At 32.6% G+C, this 17,155-nt stretch overlaps 3 protein-coding genes across 4 annotated transcripts; 2 read left to right on the forward strand and 1 right to left on the reverse strand.

Annotated features, from left to right (window-relative positions):
* Nucleotides 1-141: 141 nt before the first annotated feature.
* LOC100786901 (ribosomal RNA small subunit methyltransferase) lies at nt 142-5,059 on the forward strand. 2 transcript variants are annotated; one of them, XM_041016771.1, is made up of 5 exons: nt 142-251; nt 359-711; nt 1,742-3,545; nt 3,685-3,773; nt 4,311-5,059. In XM_041016771.1, exons 2-3 carry the CDS (start codon nt 394-396, stop codon nt 2,480-2,482), a joined length of 1,059 nt encoding a protein of 352 aa, XP_040872705.1. In that variant the 5' UTR covers nt 142-251; nt 359-393; the 3' UTR covers nt 2,483-3,545; nt 3,685-3,773; nt 4,311-5,059. The 2 variants fall into 2 exon arrangements, with proteins under 2 accessions (XP_040872705.1, XP_003542423.1); XM_003542375.5 differs by having other exon boundaries at nt 1,742-3,773.
* Nucleotides 5,060-5,884: 825 nt separating this feature from the next.
* LOC100817362 (bifunctional protein FolD 1, mitochondrial) lies at nt 5,885-10,421 on the reverse strand. Its single transcript, XM_003541310.5, has 5 exons — nt 10,079-10,421; nt 9,634-9,956; nt 8,599-8,835; nt 8,357-8,524; nt 5,885-6,627 (listed from the first exon to the last, which is right to left on the reverse strand). The coding sequence occupies exons 1-5, from the start codon at nt 10,245-10,247 to the stop codon at nt 6,460-6,462; spliced, it is 1,065 nt and encodes a 354-aa protein (XP_003541358.1). The 5' UTR covers nt 10,248-10,421; the 3' UTR covers nt 5,885-6,459.
* A 4,094-nt stretch (nt 10,422-14,515) lies between these two features.
* Nucleotides 14,516-16,699, forward strand: LOC102666514 (inactive protein RESTRICTED TEV MOVEMENT 2). Its single transcript, XM_006593965.4, has 2 exons — nt 14,516-14,713; nt 15,243-16,699. The coding sequence occupies exons 1-2, from the start codon at nt 14,620-14,622 to the stop codon at nt 16,472-16,474; spliced, it is 1,326 nt and encodes a 441-aa protein (XP_006594028.1). The 5' UTR covers nt 14,516-14,619; the 3' UTR covers nt 16,475-16,699.
* The last annotated feature ends 456 nt before the right edge of the window (nt 16,700-17,155 follow it).

The raw sequence follows: 17,155 nt of genomic DNA on the forward strand, positions 1-17,155 counted from the left end.
ACAAGAAAATTTTTATACTTTATATTGTAGAACATATGTCTGTTATACTCTATTTTATTTCTCTCCTGCGTATTTGTCTCTTCTAAATCAAAGAACTCATTCAACAAAACATTTAATATATATATATATATATATATATATATATATTAGAAGGAGCAAAACCCCTAAAGTCTCATTCTTCTTCCCCGCAGCGCCGCACAGACTCATCAAACTCGTTGTGACTGCAGCTGCACAGATTTTCCTCTTCTCTGGTAAGCATCAGCAAAACCCCACTTCATATTCGCGCCTTCATTCATTCTCAAATCACTTTTTTTTTTCTTAACGTTGTTGCTTTGATAACTTGAACAAAAACAAACAGTGCCTTTGCGAGAACGCGCGTTTGGTTTCAATTCAATGGCGGGAGGTAAAGCGAAGAAGGAAAAGGGGAAGCCCCATCAGCAGCAGAAGCACATGCCCTACCAAGGCGGAATATCGTTCCACAAATCAAAGGGTCAGCACATTCTCAAGAACCCCTTGCTCGTCGATTCCATTGTGGAGAAGGCCGGCGTCAAGAGCACCGACGTCATCCTCGAGATCGGTCCCGGGACCGGTAACTTGACGAAGAAGCTTCTCGAAGCCGGCAAGAAGGTCATCGCCGTCGAGATCGATCCCCGGATGGTTCTCGAGCTCCAGAGACGGTTCCAGGGTACCCCTCACTCCAATCGCCTCACGGTATGAAAAAAGCAACATTTTCCAGAATAGTTTATTTACAACTTATTTCAACTTATGTTGTTGTATAGATACTTATGTGTGTTTTTGAGAATTTTTAGGAAAACAACTTATGATAGCTTCAAGGTTTTAAATTGGGGTTGTGGTTTTGTCACAATCCCTGATACTGCATGAAATTGGGGATAAATGCCGCCAATGCGGTTGCCATTGATCCAAAACAATTTAACTTTGTTTCCTTTTCGATAATAAAAGTACTTATATATAATTGCTTATATGATAAAACTCTTGATTGCTTATATGATGAACATTTCAGAAGAGTTTGATTATGACTTATTTGTTATAACATAGATGCTTAGTGTTTGTTTGGGAGAGTTCACAAAAACAGCTTATGATAGCTTTGAGGTTTTAAGTTGCGGTCACAATCCTCGATATTGCGAGAAATTGCAGACAAATGCCAGCCAAAATCACTGTCACGACTATTTTTTCAAAACCATGGATAGCTTATTTTCAATGAGGCTTTTTTACTAGCATAGCTTATGAAGACAACTTACTTGTATGAAAATAATTTTACCTAATTTTCCCCTTCCATTGTAGAATTAACTAATACACAGAGTGCTTAGAACTTGGGCTATGTATATATGGATAAACACTACTAAGAGAAGAAATTCAAAGCTCTGTTTGGATGAATTTTTTTCTTAAGCATTTATCAGAGAAGGAATTAAGAATGTAAAATGAATTAAACTTTTCACATTTATGCCCCTTAGCTTTTAGAGAAGTTAGATGAAAGGGTTTCCATAGATGTTAAAGTTGCATAAGTTGATTTTAACTTGCGAGTGAACTGAATTCATTTTACCTTGTTTTCTTTTTCTGTGAGTTATCATGGAAAAATTTATCTGAATAGAGTCTTAATCATGGAGTTTACCCAAATGGACCCTGTTCAGGAAATGTCTAATTATGTTGTTTAGCTGAGTGTACTGGTTCTTGTTTTGCCTAGTATATTGTTGTATTATGTTTTATTTTTCCATGGTTACAGGTTATCCAAGGTGATGTGTTGAAGACTGAACTTCCTTATTTTGACATTTGTGTTGCAAACATTCCCTACCAAATATCTTCTCCTCTCACATTCAAGTTACTCAAGCACGAACCTGCTTTTAGGGCTGCAATCATAATGTTCCAGAGAGAATTTGCCATGAGACTGGTTGCTCAGCCCGGTGATAAACTATATTGTCGTCTCACGGTCAACACTCAACTACATGCTCGAGTCTTCCACCTCCTCAAAGTTGGAAGAAACAACTTCAGGCCCCCTCCCAAGGTGGATTCCTCTGTGGTGCGAATTGAGCCCAGGAAACCCCGTATTGAAGTTAAGCAAAAGGAGTGGGATGGGTTTTTGCGGATTTGTTTTAACAGGAAGAACAAAACACTTGGTTCGATATTTAGGCAGAAGAGTGTGATCTCCTTGCTTGAAAAAAACTATAGGACTGTGCGGGCACTGGAACTTGGGCAAGAAGATTCACTAAAGGAAGTGGATGCTAAAATGGACTTCTCTAGTTTTGGTGATGATCGAGGTATGGAGATGGATGATGATGGAGCAGATGATGATGAAATGGAAGTTGAGGATGGGGAAGCAGATGAGGTGCAATCTGAATTCAAGGACAAGGTTTTGGGTGTTCTGAAAGAGGGAGATTTTGAAGAGAAGAGGTCATCCAAGCTCACATTGCAGGAATTCCTATACCTGCTTTCTCTGTTTAACAAAACTGGCATACACTTCTATTGATTTTAGATTATCAATTTTCTCGATAGTTTCTTCCCTATTTAAATCTACACTATTCTTTCAATAGGCTTATCATTATTCAGAAGTTTTCCAAGAGAGAGTGATATCAAAAACTGTTAACTATTTATGCATTGTATTTTGTTAAGCTCCATCGTGGATGTATACTACTCTATATAATCTTTAGGAGGTTTGATTATGTGGTTCTTTTATTGCTTTACTAGGATCTGCATTTGCGACTTACTGTATGGTGTTTGCAAATGCTTAATGATGTTATCATTTTCTCTTTTTGATGCACCCTGATTGATAGTCTGAATTGTGGTTAATGGTTGTGAGGCATATTAAAAACCAATGTTTAGTTAGATGATGCTTTGTCGCACGGGTTAAATTTCTAACATTTGGTACTAAAGGTTGTTGAGATTAAAGGACATAACTGAAAAATTGTGTATTTCTCTCATCTTATTCATTGACTCAAATATTGTGCCTATACAGAAAAGATAAGCTAGTAAAAAGGAAAAGATTAATCAATATCTAATCTAAATCTTGGAGATATAATCCTACTAGATAAGATAAAAGTTTCCTACTTTTTTAGAAATAAGTTATCTTATCTTTTTAATCTCTACCATATCATAAACAGAATCATATCTTAATCTCTACGATATTATAGCAGAATTATATATCTTAACAAGTCATAGGTAGTCTTTTGGTGATTGAGGCATACGAAATTCTAAAGTAGAATTGTAACTTGTGTGCTCGTGTTGTTTTTGATGATGTTACTAAAGATTAAAAAGGAAAATGTTCACTAGCTCAACATAGTGATCATTAGACCCCCTTTATGGCCATATGAATGGGGAATAATGAGCTTTTATTAATGCTGATACTGAAATGAGTTGATTCATCTGCCTTTATTTTGTTGGTTTGGTTAAAATTGGTTTCTGATTTAGTAGTTGGGAAATGCTGGTAAGTCATGAATCTGCCTTTTTCCTTCACAGCTCATCGGTGTCAAATCGGACCTTATTCTTCATCTTCCTCCTTTGCATCATCACTCAGCTTGTCAGCTTGTACCTTTGTACTAAATATCCATTCAGAAATAATGTTCAGAAATTTCCTTTTAAGTTGTCTTGTTCTGTAACTTCTGTTTACTATAGGTAGGCAGGGATGCTTAGATGCTGACTGCATAGTTATTTTTTTACTCTTTATTTTTGCAGTCAATAGGAGGCTTGATGAGTGGGTGAAGCTTGACCAGTTGGATCTTAATTCTGTGGAGGCTGTTGTTGATGAGAAAGTGGAGGAGAAGGTAATGATTATATATTCTCCAAATTGCACAGCAGCATTGTTTTGGACTCATCTATTTATGTTTAGAAGGATGGATGAGGAGGTTTACTGAGAAAAAGTGATAATGTTGTCCAGACATCTGTTGTTTTACAAACATAACAACAAAATTCTTTTTCCATTAGGTTGGCTTGGCCACATGGATCAAATAACACCATTGTGTTATGTTTAAAACTAAGCTTTTAGAATATCTGGTTATTATTCTAAAATCTAAATTGAAATCCTTTCTTTTCATTGGTTTCTCATTTGGGGGGTATGTGGTGGTGGACAGGGAAAAAAACTTTAGTATCCTAACGACTTGTACTGGAAAAAAACTTAATAGTCATGTTCATTTTGGTGGCAGGAATTAAGTATACATTTGTTGGTGCTTTGTACTGGCTGTTCTTCATTTTAATATCTTGGATGGTGTTTACTGTCTCTGTTATGTCTAACCTCTTATTTCAAAATATGGATTCCCTTTATGATTGAACTAATTTATAATATTGCACATATGGTTTTCTAGGGTGCGACAGGGTTGAAGATGACACGCCACCAAAAGAGGAAGATTGATGAGACACATGTAGAGGTAGAGTTATTACTTTTCAGTTACAAGTTGAACATAGGCTGCAATTGCTTCAACCCCAAGAAAAGAAACAGGAAAATATCAAAAGGGTCATGAGGAAATTGAGCCAAAACCCACATCAACAATGGGTTTTGGCAAGCAAATAGAATATAAGAATGAAGAGGGCAATAAGCAAAATGACATCACAACATATATAGAAAAAGTCAAGGAGAAACAAAACAAAGATAGAGAATATGAGAAGCTTCATGAGAGAAGAAAGCAAGATCAGAAATATGTTGATCACAATGTGGTTTTGAAAGAAAGAGAAATCAAGACAACAAGACCAAAGGAAACAGTTTCTTCCTCTACTCCTCCAGCACCACCATAAATGACAAAGGAAAGAGAAGGACTGAAGAGGATGAAATCTACACAATAGGGAAGGGAATCAAAGAAGTAGTTGCTTCGGCTTCGGAGGTTGTCACAAAAATTGGAGAAGAGAATTTGGCTGATGAAGAAAAGCTTTTGGTTGCAAACAGGGTGCTACAATTATTGTAATTGTGGCATTGGGAGCTTACGTGACCTACAAGTTTACCTCAGCTTCTAGCAGAGCATGAAACTAGTTGTGTTCTAATGTTTTAATCCTTTCAAACGTTTTCTTTAGAATCTTGATAATTGGAATCGTGAAGGTGAATGTATGAGCATGCATGTGATATTGTGATTTGGTACCTTTTGATTTATCTTTTTCAAAAAGAATGACCACAATTATGTTCAACATTTGACAATTTTTTTATCGATAAATGTTAGTTATTTTGTTAGGGGAAAAAATTCGAACTCAAGACCTCTTTCTCTCCCTTTTCTCTTTTAACCACTAGTCAATCTTATAACTCTTTTGAAAAAATTGATTACAAGTAAAAAGTAATTTTTAATCTTAAAATATCTAAAAGGTTTGAATTGTTCTACACAAATTCTATTTTAAGAAAATAATATTTAGATTTGACTTAATATATAAAAAATTATAAAAAAGTATAATAGTTAATAAATATATATATATGTAATAATGACTTATTAACAAGTTATGGACATAGAATTTTCACAAATTCATTTTTATGTATAACCATAGGTACATTTTTATGTTAGGTCTATCATTTGGATGATGTAGACATAAAAGACCAACTTGTATGCAATGTAAGGCTTCTGATATAACGTTCAATTCCCCGAAACAATCATCAATCAATTCTGTTGGATCACCTTCTTTCCACAATCTCCATGCCTATGACAACTTAAAAAGTATTGTTATATACATTTCATTGAAGTATTATAATACAAATACTTGTAGCAACCACTGCCAAGGAATAATGCTGAGAGCCAGACAAAGGACCAAATGAAATTCTTTATATGTTCATTTTCTGAAGCATCTAATTGCATCAATTAAATAAATGAAGTAATATCAGTGTGTGTACGAGTGTGCATATGCACACCATTGATTCCTCCTCACTCAATCTTAATAAAAGTTAATTAACTATCCATAAAAGAGATGCCGCAAAGAGTGCATTTCAAATAGCTGTACAAACCATGTACACAAAATTCTACATCAGTTTCTACTTAATGAGCAAAACAGTAGAAAATGCATCTTCCTTTTTCTTTCTTGGTTGCAAGAGGGGTGTTTGCACTGCAAAGCAATGAAGCGAAAAAGACTAATTTGCAGATCCTGTGTGGTGTATTTAGATCCTCGCAATGCAATAAATCAATCATATAGCAAGCTCGCCTCAACAAATACTGTTTATATAGAAAGTAACATGCAGATGCTCTAGTTAGTCGCCCCAGCAGAGAAAATGTTGTATGCTCATGAAGCATTGGGATAATAATTTTGAGTCACTTTCAGAGATATAAGGTTGGTTGGATGGTTAAGAAATAAGGGTAGGAGAGAAAGGACGTGGATTTGATCCCTCTTGCTTACAAAAACTAACAAACTAGCAATTAACATTTGCCGATAAAAAATTAAAAATAGAGTCACTTTCTCTTAAATAGCATGACAAATGGCAAACCTATTTCATGTGCATATATAGATGGAAGATCCACTATAGAACTTTGGAGAAAAGACATCATCTAATCAAACCATTCCAAAAGCACGTTTCGCAGAATCAAGGGTGTTGGAGAGGAGCATCGATATTGTAACCGGTCCCACGCCTCCAGGAACAGGGGTAATGGCTGATGCCACCTTAACCGCCTCTTCAAAGCAAACATCTCCCGAGACACAAAAGCCGTGGCCGCTGGGATCCTGCAAATTGTATTTAAATGCATTAGGATAATAATAAGTTCAAAAGGAGCTACCCCTTCTGTTTTGCTAGTTTCTACCATAGATTTTCAGCTTGTTTGCTTTTTCTTTTTTGTGTTTTGAAACAAGGTGCATATGAAATGAGGTCCATCCTGGTCCCAGTTTGGCACCTCTATGTAACACTTAAAGTATCTTTTCACTAATAATGTCACATTTTTTTTACCCACATATATCCATTTTCTTTTTAGCTTGTGCATTGGTCAAGCATAATAAAGATGGGTATTTGTATATAACAAACAACTACAGAAAGGGATTTAATATCAATGAAAAACCATTATAGTGATTGTAATGAATTAATTTGGCAATGAATTTGATTTGAAGTATTGGCTCACAAGCTCGGTAAAATATTCAATCATTCAATCAAGAGAATAAATATAGATTTGTACACTAATGAAGCAATCAATGAGTAGTCTGAAATGTTCTCTTAACCACACTTCATACCATGGCATCACAGTTTATGCATGTCAAGTATGTTATCTGTTAACCTAATGTACTTTCTTAAATTGTCCCTGAAAAGTTCTCTTCCCACACTTCATTTGGCAAAAATACCTTTGACAAGCTTCTTAAACCTATTTAACTTTAACCTACTTCTGTTCCTAGGCATTTCAGTTTTGCCAAGAAATCTTATATACTTAAAATTTCTGTATTGGAAGCTGGGTGCAAAAACTTCATTCCCATCCCAGATATGACTTAGTCTGTGACTTCCACAAGGACATATTTTATGTTATAGTAATCATACTTTACTTTTTTTTACCATAGAAGTACCTAAATGTTACCATAAGGATTCTTTGTTAGCCAGATATAAAAATACAATCATAGTCAGTAGTGCCTCTCAGCCTCTGTTAATCAATTATCAGAATGTTAGTCTAAGTAGCCTCAACAGAGGTTAATAAAAAAATTTATAACAATCAACAGGGCTTGGTGCATCTAGTTTTCTTCACTACTGCCAATTACAGAATCTTGACGTAGGCATGCTGAGAAACTGTGACATGTCAAATTAGTTAAATTTAAAAAATGAGCACCATGACTCTGAAGAGTATGGGGATTGTTTTAAGAATTATCCTTTATATAACCTTATCTGAAAAACAATCAAAGTGAAAAGTGTAAATGAGATTCTAATGAAATCCATAAATCTAATAATCCAGTAAAAAGAATATCACAAACATGGGAACATCCCACTCCATAAAATCTTAAAGCTATGTTAGCAGTCTTCTTGCTTTCTAATTTTTACAGCATACAATAAAGCTCTACGAATTTTTAAAAGTCAAACAAGTACTACTTGGCAAAATGATTACAGGATGAACCTATTGATCCTGTCATTCCTGTGAAAAGATATTCAAAATACTGCAGCTATAAAAAGCATACTTGAAACAATTATTGGAGGGCTCATAATGGACCTTCAGTATAGCATGCTGAATTATTGCAATGGGGGCTATGGCTACCTTATAGTATCAGCGGTTTATTTTTCTACTGTGTTGATTTTATACTCTTTCCCCTCAATAGCTTTAGTCTTAGTTTCTTGTCTATTCCAAACTCTATCTTGTGCTTTTTAAACATGATAATTCATTTGGAAAGAGCACCAAGTTCTTGAAATAACAACATAAAAATTTGTAGTACCTCACATCATAGCACACCTTGGCACAACTAAAATACTGAAGAAAAAAATCATTACCTTAACTTGATTTGTTCCCATGTCAATCACCACAGCTCCTTTCTTTAGCCAATTGCCACGAACTATGTTGGGGACTCCAACATCTACTACCACAATATCTGCTTCAGAAGTTATATGTTCTGGGTTCTTTGTATACGCGTGTAACACGCTGACTGTTGCGTGGTGCCTCTACTAAAAAGATGATAAAACAATCAGCCATTTAGCAATTGAGACATTCCGCTAAGCAACAACATTTACGTTACCTGCAATAGCAAGGAAGTGGGTAACCCCACAATTTTACTTCTTCCAATTATCACTGCTCTTTTCCCCTTGATTTCCACACCGTGCCTAAGTAACAACTCAATGCAGCCCTTGGGAGCACAAGGAACAAAGAAGGGCTTTCTTCCTCTTATTGCAAGATTTCCAATATTTAAGGGATGAAAGCCATCCACATCCTTTTCAGGACTCACAACATTGATAATTTTTTCCTCGTCCAAATGCTGCATCAAATATGTTAGAATAACCAAGGCATTAGTATCAACATCCACCTCACAAAACTAAATCACCAACAATGCCAAAAATCTTATGATTATATCTTTGAGACTAAGCATTTTATAGCTCAACTGAAATGAATCTATCATTACCATATTTATCTTACTCAATGACCCTAGATTTTAGATAAACTAAAATGTCCATAATCATATTTACTACTCCCTGTGTTCCTTTTTAATTGTCGGATTTTTGTAAAATTTTGTTTCCATTTATCAGTCATTTGCAAGTTCAAGATATCATTAATTACTCTTTTATCAATTATACCCTTACTTTTCACCTAATGTTTAATTAATTTACACATGTAGAGTAGAAATAAGAAAGGGTAAAATAATTAACCTCACAACTAATTGCATTTCTTGATTTCTACATAAAAACCTTATTTATAAGACATAAAAAGGAACAAAGGGAGTAATAAGCCTTAATTATCAAGCACCCTCAAGGAGTTGTCTGGTGGAGCAACACAAGATCTCGCATCTAACATGTTCCAAGTTCGAATTCCCACTCCTCTCTTTGGAGGAGAGGTAAAGGTAAGTCCTCTATGAGCTCAGAAGCCACTGTACATGTCCCCTAATCTTAGAATTTATATCAACAAAAAAAAAAAAAAGAATCGCTAAGATCAACCCCTTAAATGGAATCTCCCTTAAATGGATCTCAATACATCAATGGATTAGTCCTCGGCCGAAAGCCGAGGGAGGGATACCCCGATTCACAAAAAATAAAAACAAGAAAAATGGTAAATAAATTACTTGAGGCAGAGGAAGTTGCACAAGAATGCCATGCACATCCGGGTCCTCATTGAAACCGGAAACAACATCAAGCAGTTCACTTTCATCACAGTTTTCAGGCAACTGGGAAGTCACTGTTTCAATGCCAACTTGATCACAGGCCTTCAACTTAATGTGAATGAAAGTGTGAGAGTCCCTCCTATCACCCACCAAAACCACAGCCAGTCTAGGAAACTTCCCAATGCCACTCTTCATCCTTCTTATCTCATCAGCCACTTCAAGCTTTATCTGTTTAGCAATTGGTTTTCCCTCAAGAATCAAAGCATTGTGACCATTATTAGCCCCTAAAGGAATCACATGACACAAACAAGCAAAAAAAATAAAAAATAAAACATATTAATATAAACTGACCAAAGTAGAGGCTTTAAAGGATCATAGAACTTCAAATTAACATCATAGAACTTACATTGGAGACTTTCTGGAAAAAGGGTGTGAGGGGGTGTGTGCTCTCTGGGAACCCAAACATCAGGGAGGTTGGGGCCAAAAATACAAGAAGTTGGAGAACAAAAGGAATGAAATGCTTTTCTCAGTGTTCTGTGCCATGCCACCACCCCATCAGTGGCACAACCTCTCATGTTTGTGTTGATTTGTTAATATGAGAGTGAAGATTGAATCCACCAAGTACTAATTAACACTACGAATGTGGCTTTTGGTGGTACAAGTATACAACCTTGTGTGGTGAGATTTTTGTTTTGTTTTGTTTTGTTTTGATGGTTTCAGTTTTCAACAACAAATTACAGGTATCTTGTTCTTCCGAGTTTTGAGATTGGATTTGTTTTGACTTCATCATCCCCCGCGTGTACCCTGTTCTGCCACGCCACCTACTAACCATAAGGTTTTTTAGAATCCTAACCAATAGTTATAAAACAGAAAAATAAAACAAGAGCTTAAATATGTTTTGATTTTAATAAATACTTAGTAAATTTTATGTTTGTTCAATCATAAATATTTTTCATTTGTTAATTAATACATATTAAAACAAAAAATTTTAATTTATTAAAAAATAAACATAATTTTTTTAATTTATAAGGAATCAAAACAAAATATGAAGGATAAGAAATAAAAATTTTATTTTATTAGGAATTTAACGCAAAATAAAAATTTATTAGAGAATAAATATAAAAATTAAATATTTATTAAAAATAAAAATAATATTTAAACCTAAAATAAATGTATTTATCTGCTAGGCCATTATTTAATTTTTTATATGTATTTTTAAGATACAATTTATCAACTTTTTTCCCAAACTTACATAAGATCTTAATATATTATTTGCGGAGAGAAGAAAAAGTTCTTTATAGTTGTTTGTCTTTGTTCAATTTTTTTCTTTTCAAATTAACATTTTAAAGAAAATAAAAATTTAAAATAAAAAACAAAATATATTAGTAATTAATTTAAAATTGGATTAACTAAAATTTTTATTCCCTCAACTTTTGTAGATGCTAATTTTTATTTTTAGTCTCTTTAAAAAAATTGCGAAGACATCAATCCTCCATTAATTTTCCGTCAAACATTTTTAATTAGTCTCTCTAAAATTTGTTGTAGTTCGTTTATTTTTATTACTAAAAAATTAATCTTAAATATAAAATAAAAAAGAGACTAAAAATAGATTATTTTTAATAGAGATTATGTATTTATGTATTTTATCCCGCTAAAAAATCTGGCATTATATTTATAATATATAATTATATATAAATTAAAGGGAATAGTGAGTGAGTTATAATAAAAAGTTATAAAAAGTCTTGATATACATATTTTTATATCCATTTTATTCTTACAATTACATTCGTATATTATTATGTTATCCTTATAACAATCTCACATACAGATTATCTACTGTTATATAACCTCCATTATCCTTCATTTTTGTTTTTAAAAAATAAACATGCATGGAGAGGCAATGAGGCGCATGGTGATTCTTTTCCCCTAGTGTGTATATAAACACGTTTGCACCCTCTTTCTGGAATATGAAGTGGAGTATGAACCAAACAAAAAACTTCCCCTTTATTCATTAAATAAGTTATAAGCTATACCTCACAGATGAGATGAGTAGTGAAAATTCTTTATGAAGATCAGTGGAACCACACCAAATACAGAAAAGAGAAATTAATTAAATCAAAGAGCAAGTCTTGAAAAATGTCCATGCAAGCCCACGAAGATTTGGAAGGCAAATATGAAACAGAAGAAACACCTGAATCAATCCTCCTGCTTGTTCACATTCCTGATGGTTCCTTTGGTTTATCTATTGCTCTCTTTTCTATAATAAAGTAGCATATTAAGTTTTTATTTGTTCATATTGTGAGGTTTATTTTATATAATAAGGTTTATGAAGTTTTGATTTTTGTTTTTGAGAAAATAAATATGCACGGCATCATGGTAAACTAGGTTTACTGTTATCCAATCACAAATAAATGATAAATGATAAATTTATTATTTTTTATAGAATAAAAATATACAATAGAAAATAGTTTTACACCTTTAAATTGTTATAATTTCTTTGTTTATTTTAAAATTAAAGTATACCAAGTTATAATGTGTATTGCAGAGTTTCAAATTAAGTCTTTTGTCCCAAAATTTCGCTCAATAATTAACAAAAATATAATGGAGGTATAATGTATCACTATAATCTGTATAGCTTGACAAAGAAAAAAATATATAAATATTCACATTAAATTAAAAACATAAAATGTTTTACTACATTTTATGTTTTTTTAATTTTTATTTTATACATTTTTTTCTTTACTAATTTATACAAATCAATAATTATACCTTCCTTACAATTTTAGATCCGGTGAGCAACATAATTTGAACAATTGGGAAATTAAGGGAAACAAAATTGCACATTATATTGTTCCCCTAAATTTTATAACCATGTGTGATGTGTCCATGAGCATTCTTTGTTTACTGAGGGATTTTTGGCTACTCATTTAGCATGATGCATCCATTTATTCTTTTTTATGTGTCAAATTAAAAATATTTGTAAAGGCACATCAGCTGTGTAGATGCTGTATCTTTCCAATTTAGCACATCATGGATTTTTGAGGTATGCAGAGGAATGGAAGGAAAAAAGAAGGGATTATTATAGCAACAGTTTTTCTCTTCATTTCTAGGTACCTGTTTGGTGAAAGACATTTGTGGCCCTTTTCATGCTGTTATTTAAGTTCTTTTTGGAACAATGGTAGCAACTTGTCACTTAAGAACTACCCTGTCACTTCATTTCATAAATTAAATTAGTTAAATTGTTTTAAATCATTTACTTACAACTCACCAAGTAAAATATAAAAATCTTGTCAAAATTTTCCTTTCCAACTGAAGCAATATTTGGAGCTACAAGATTATTTCTATTCAACCATCCAACTTGCCTAAACATGAATGCCTCCCCAAAGTTATATAAGTTAATAAGAAAATAAATTATATAATTGCCATATAAATTAGTATATTATTATATGTTATATTTAGAACAAATTATAGTAACAGCCTAAGTTTTAAGTAATTACTCATGACCTCACTTTTTTTTTCTTACACTAATCTTTCCTTTATAGAACAAATATTACACTAACACTCATCATCATAGGGAAGAAGAAAATAATGCTTAAAAAAAGTAGAAGTGATTGTGTAATTACACGAAACTTTAAGAATGTTGTTATAGTTAGCTCTATATTTATTATATTAGAAACCTTATATTTTATATATATACATGTTTTTTTTAATAGTTTGAATATATATATAGAGAGAGAGAGAGGATAAACGACAATAATAAGATACTTATCATATCCAGTCTTGTTTTATCATGACCATCATTTGGACCTTTAATTCATGACTAATTGACTACTGCATATGTAATTATTTCACAATATTCTCATATATATATATATATATATATATATATATATATATATATATATATATATATATATATATATATATATAGTTTATTGTAGTGATTTTTTCTCTAGAACAAATAATCCAGGCCACCAAATAAGACCCTTAATTTATAACCTATAATATTTATCAGATTATATTATAAGTAAAAAAAATTAAATTGAATTAGTTATAAAAAGAGTCCTCTTACACCTTACTTGAATAGGGTGAAATAAGAAGATACAATTAAAAAAGAGAAAATTGAAAAAAAAAATCTTTTTTAAATATATTGAAAAAGACAGAAGAGTAATAATAATTGGTGGGTTTTACCAAAAGTGTTTACCATCCAAAAGACATGAAATGGGAGGAAAATATTGAGTGGTATTTTTTTAATTTTTAAAAAAGATAAATTATTTTAAAGCATAAAAGAATACAATAATAATTTTATGTTAAAAATAACGACATAAAAATGTTAATTTTAATTTTTTTATTAAATTTAATTCTTATAATATCTTTCTTTTTTTTTATTTCTTCCAATATCTTTATGACTTTATCTAAGGTGCACAGTGCAAGCCTGCAAGGCATGGGCTGAAACCCAAAATACACAGAAAATTAAAAAGGAATTTCCTTTCTCTTTAAACTCCCTTTCTTAATTGGAAGCATTCTAGTAATCAATGGAACTGTAGAAGTAATTATGCTTTATAGAACAATAGGTATCATGAATGATAGTATGTACTGTATATATATAAAAAATATAATAAAGCACGTTTGCCCCCTCTTTATGGAATATGAAGTGTATGAGTCAAACAAAGAACTTTCACTTTATTTATTAAAGAAGTTATACCTCACAGATGACTAGGGAAATTCACGAAATTTAATCTTGTAGGAAATTCAAAGCAGCCAAAAAGGTATGGTTTCACTTTTAAGAAAGCTCAACATCTCAACTATTCACTATAAAGATCAAAGGAATCACCAAATCATGTTCAAGAAACATCATATCCATTCTAGAATTGCTGTACTTAATTTGCTGAAATTGAAAGAAAGAAGAAGAAGAAAAAAATTAAATTATAGCACAATTGTAGGAAAATGGCTACAACGCAATCCTACGAAGATTTGGAAGCGAAATATGAAACAGAGGAAACGTCTGAATCAGTCATCTTGGTTGTTCACATGCCTGATGGTTAGTTTGGTTTATTTACTGTTCCCTTTCTATTAATTAGTTGCATTAAGTTTTTATTGTTCCTTTGTGTATGTTATTTTCTATTATTTATGAAGTATTAATTTCTTGGTTAAACTAATCATTTAGTTCGTATAAGTGACACTCATTTAGGAATCAATTCCTGTATAAAATAATTAAGTTATTTATCCGCTCTTTTTTGTTTACTGCAGTTATATGCTCTTATTAGTTCACGTTGCTTCTTGTTTAGAGACCAAAATTATTATTTTTGTCAAAACAATTTTTGCAGTAGTTATTATCATGTGTATCTCTTTTCTCTTTGATTTCATTTTCATTTTTCTTCCTTAATTATCCATTCATTTCTCCTCACATCATTTATCACATCTATTATTTTCTCTCTTTCTTTATCATTTTTATCTTTCTTCCTTCCTTCCTTCTACCAATGCCTCATTTTTGGAGTGTAAGTTATCCATTTTCCTTTCTATAACCATAACCATATGCATGTTGTTTCTCATGATATTCCTATGTACAGGTTTTGCAAGAGAGCATATTGGAGCTAAAATTGAGTACGATTTTGGAAGGGTGAGAGTTCACGGTGAAAGATCACTTGGAAACAATAGAAGGGCACGTTTCAATGCATTATATCAAGTTCCAGAATATTGTGACATCAACAAAATTAAGGGGAAGTTTGATGGCAAAACTGTCATCATTACAATTCCAACGATTCCAGGGAAAGTACCTAAGAAAGAAACACAACCAACTGAACAAGAACCACCCAAAGAACCATCACAAGAAGCAGAATCAAATCCAGAGGAAGAAAAAGAAGGTACTCCTCCTTCAGATGATAATCAAGAAAGTAAAGAAGAGACTGGCCATGTGACTTCAACTTCAAACCCACCAAATGCCTCACAAGAAGAGTCTATGGATCAAAAGGGTCAAGAGGGAATTCCCCAAAAAGCTACACTTAACAAAGTTGAAAGTGAAAAACATGTTGGTCAAGAGGCTTCTTCAACTTCAACGCCACCAAAAGACACACAAGAGTCTAAGGCTCAAAAGGGTCAAGAAGGAATTCCCACACAAGTTGCTCACGAGGCTTCTTTAACTTCAACCCCACCACAAGACACACAAGAGTCTATGCCTCAAAAGGGTCAAGAAGGAATTCCCTCAAAAGACACCATTACAAAAGTAGATAGTAAAAGTCAAGTTGGTCACGAGGGTTCAACTTCAACCCCATCACAAGACCCACAAGAGTCTATACCTCAAAAGGGTCAAGAAGCAATTCCCCCAAATGCTACACCAACAACAAATGCCAAGCTTCAAGGAGAGGAAAAGTTTGAAGGGGAAATTGATGAAAATGTGGAAAAGCAAAAGGTTCTTGGAAAGGAAGAAACTAAAGACCATTCCGAGAAGCCTTTGGAATCAGGAAAGCCACCTAAGAAGGCTGTGGTGGATGATTCCCCCAAAAAAGAAGGCAAAGAAGAAAGTAAAGGGTTGGCCGCATTTGAAGGAGAGAAGGGAAGGGAAATAAATGGGAAAATTGGCAATGATGTTGTTGGAAGAAAGAGTGATAAGAAGGCCAAGCCTGACTCAACAACAAGGGCAACAATTAAGGAAGTGGTTGCTTCAGCTTCTCAAGCTATGACTAGTCTAGCAAAGAAGTTCAATGAAGAAGATAAACAAAGGATAGCATACATGGGTACAGCAGTTCTTGTGGTGGCACTAGGAGTTTATGCTACCTACAAGCTTCGTTCACGTGTACCATAGGCAATTAATGGCACCATATCTATTTCCTTTCACATGGTTCTTTTCTTAAAAAGAAGTTTCCTTTCAATAAATAAGGACTTGCAAAGATATTGTAGAACAAACATGTTTGTTTCACAAGGTATTTGTTCAGGGCTATTAGTGTATGCAATTTAAACAATATGCTTAGAAATAACATTTGTGGTACTTGCAATATCAAGGAATTGGGTAACCCCATAATTTTACTTTTTTCCTTGTTATTGATCTTTTCTCCTTGATATCCACATTAAATGACAACTCAATGCAGCCTTTGAGTGAAAATATAGTAAATAAAGGTGTCAAAAGGGGTGGATTAAATGAATTTTAAAATTGAATTATTATAAAGGTTAAATATATATATATATATATATATATATATATATATATATATATATATATAATTGGTCAAAATTCAATGACTTTTTTAAGATTTTAATTTTTCACATTTTTCTTATTCTTTGATTCTCTAGGATTAGAAAATTAATTAATTATTAGTTGATTATTTAATTAATCATGGTTGAGTCTCTTAAATTTGAAGACGACACTTAAGGCATAGGTCACACTAAAAAGAGGCGTTTCAGATAAATTATGAACAAGCGAGCACACACAATATATATATATATATATATATATATATATATATATATATATATATAAAGTTAAAAA

This window comes from Glycine max, chromosome 6, assembly GCF_000004515.6.
Source record: "Glycine max cultivar Williams 82 chromosome 6, Glycine_max_v4.0, whole genome shotgun sequence".
Lineage (NCBI taxonomy): Eukaryota > Viridiplantae > Streptophyta > Magnoliopsida > Fabales > Fabaceae > Glycine > Glycine max.